We start from the raw sequence: 1,234 nt of genomic DNA, 5'->3' as shown, positions 1-1,234 counted from the left end.
GTTACGTAATGAACCGTGGTTGCTGTTTGTGTTACGTGGTTGTAGTTGTTCTGTTACATAACGAACCGTGAGTGCTGTTTGTGTTACGTGGTTGTAGTTGTTCTGTTACGTAACGAACCGTGAGTGCTGTTTGTGTTACGTGGCTGTAGTTGATTCGTTACGTAATAATTAGTTTAAAACCAGACAACTTTAAAAAAACGTAAAGTTTATTATCTCCCAACGTTGACACCGTGCTACTTATGTTAAAGATTACAAGTTTTAAACATCAATAGAAATATTCCCTTATCGCGATCCACCACTTGTTGTTACAGCATTAGAGCTTAAGCACTTATAAACACATATTCCGTATAGAGAACCACCACCTGTGTTTATTACAGGATTAGTCATCAACAATATAAGACATTAACATTCTGTAGAAGCAAAAACATTCCTTTCATATTTTATAATTCATGATTACTAAATACTGTCTCTCGCTCGAGTTGGAATGCAAAGTACCAGAATTGTTTTTTTCAAAAGATGCACGCCCCCTTTGTCAGAATAATGTCATCGAGAGCCATGTCGCTCCTGGTACCGTTTCCAACCCAACCTTCGAATATGATCTATAGAAATGACATACAAGGTTGTCAAATATCTAGAAAGAAATATGACATACAAAAATAAATCCAATTTACTACAATGAAGTCATAAATTTATAATTTGAAACTCAAATATTTCTGCCTATCAATATGTTAGTAAACCAAGGGTAACCTTAAATACCAATTTTTAAAGCTCTTTCAGAATTATCAAAAAGAAAACAGTTGACCAGGCAAAGATTAGTATATTAATAAATCAGTAAACGACTAATACTGACAATAATTTACATCAGTACAATTGTTCGACACCAATTAATATCCGTTGTTCTATATATTGGGCAATATGTGAAGGTTTTATGTAAGACAGTGTTTTACTTGTATAGTGCTTGAAGTGGGACAGTTTGTCTCACTTGTAGTGCTTCAAGTAGGACAGTTTGTCTCACTTGTAGTGCTTGAAGTGGGACAGTTTGTGTCACTTGTATAGTGTTTAAAGTGGGACAGTTTGTCTCACTTGTATAGTGCTTCAAGTGGGACAGTTTGTTTCACTTGTATAGTGCTTCAAGTTCGACAGTTTGTCTCACTTGTATAGTGTTTAAAGTGGGACAGTTTGTCTCACTTGTATAGTGCTTCAAGTGGGACAGTTTGTTTCACTTGTATAGTGC

At 35.2% G+C, this 1,234-nt stretch overlaps 1 protein-coding gene across 3 annotated transcripts in view; it reads right to left on the bottom strand.

The window, feature by feature from the left end:
* Positions 1-188: 188 nt before the first annotated feature.
* The window catches only part of LOC111083935 (MAM domain-containing glycosylphosphatidylinositol anchor protein 1-like), a 7,005-nt gene continuing 5,959 nt past the window's right edge, over positions 189-1,234 (bottom strand). For 2 of the 3 annotated variants that reach the window (XR_002609310.1, XR_002609311.1), the window contains exon 2: positions 189-599. Coding sequence is in view for 1 of the 3 variants with exons in the window: in XM_022380683.1 (XP_022236391.1) it covers positions 533-631 (99 nt within the window). In the remaining 2 variants the exon portion in view is untranslated. Of the gene's footprint in view, positions 632-1,234 lie in introns of all 3 variants that reach the window. The other variant, XM_022380683.1, reaches the window with a different exon arrangement.

Source organism: Limulus polyphemus, unplaced genomic scaffold (genome assembly GCF_000517525.1).
Source record: "Limulus polyphemus unplaced genomic scaffold, Limulus_polyphemus-2.1.2 Scaffold12249, whole genome shotgun sequence".
NCBI classification, from domain to species: Eukaryota; Metazoa; Arthropoda; class Merostomata; order Xiphosura; family Limulidae; genus Limulus; species Limulus polyphemus.
This window is presented reverse-complemented; position numbering and strand designations above follow the sequence as displayed.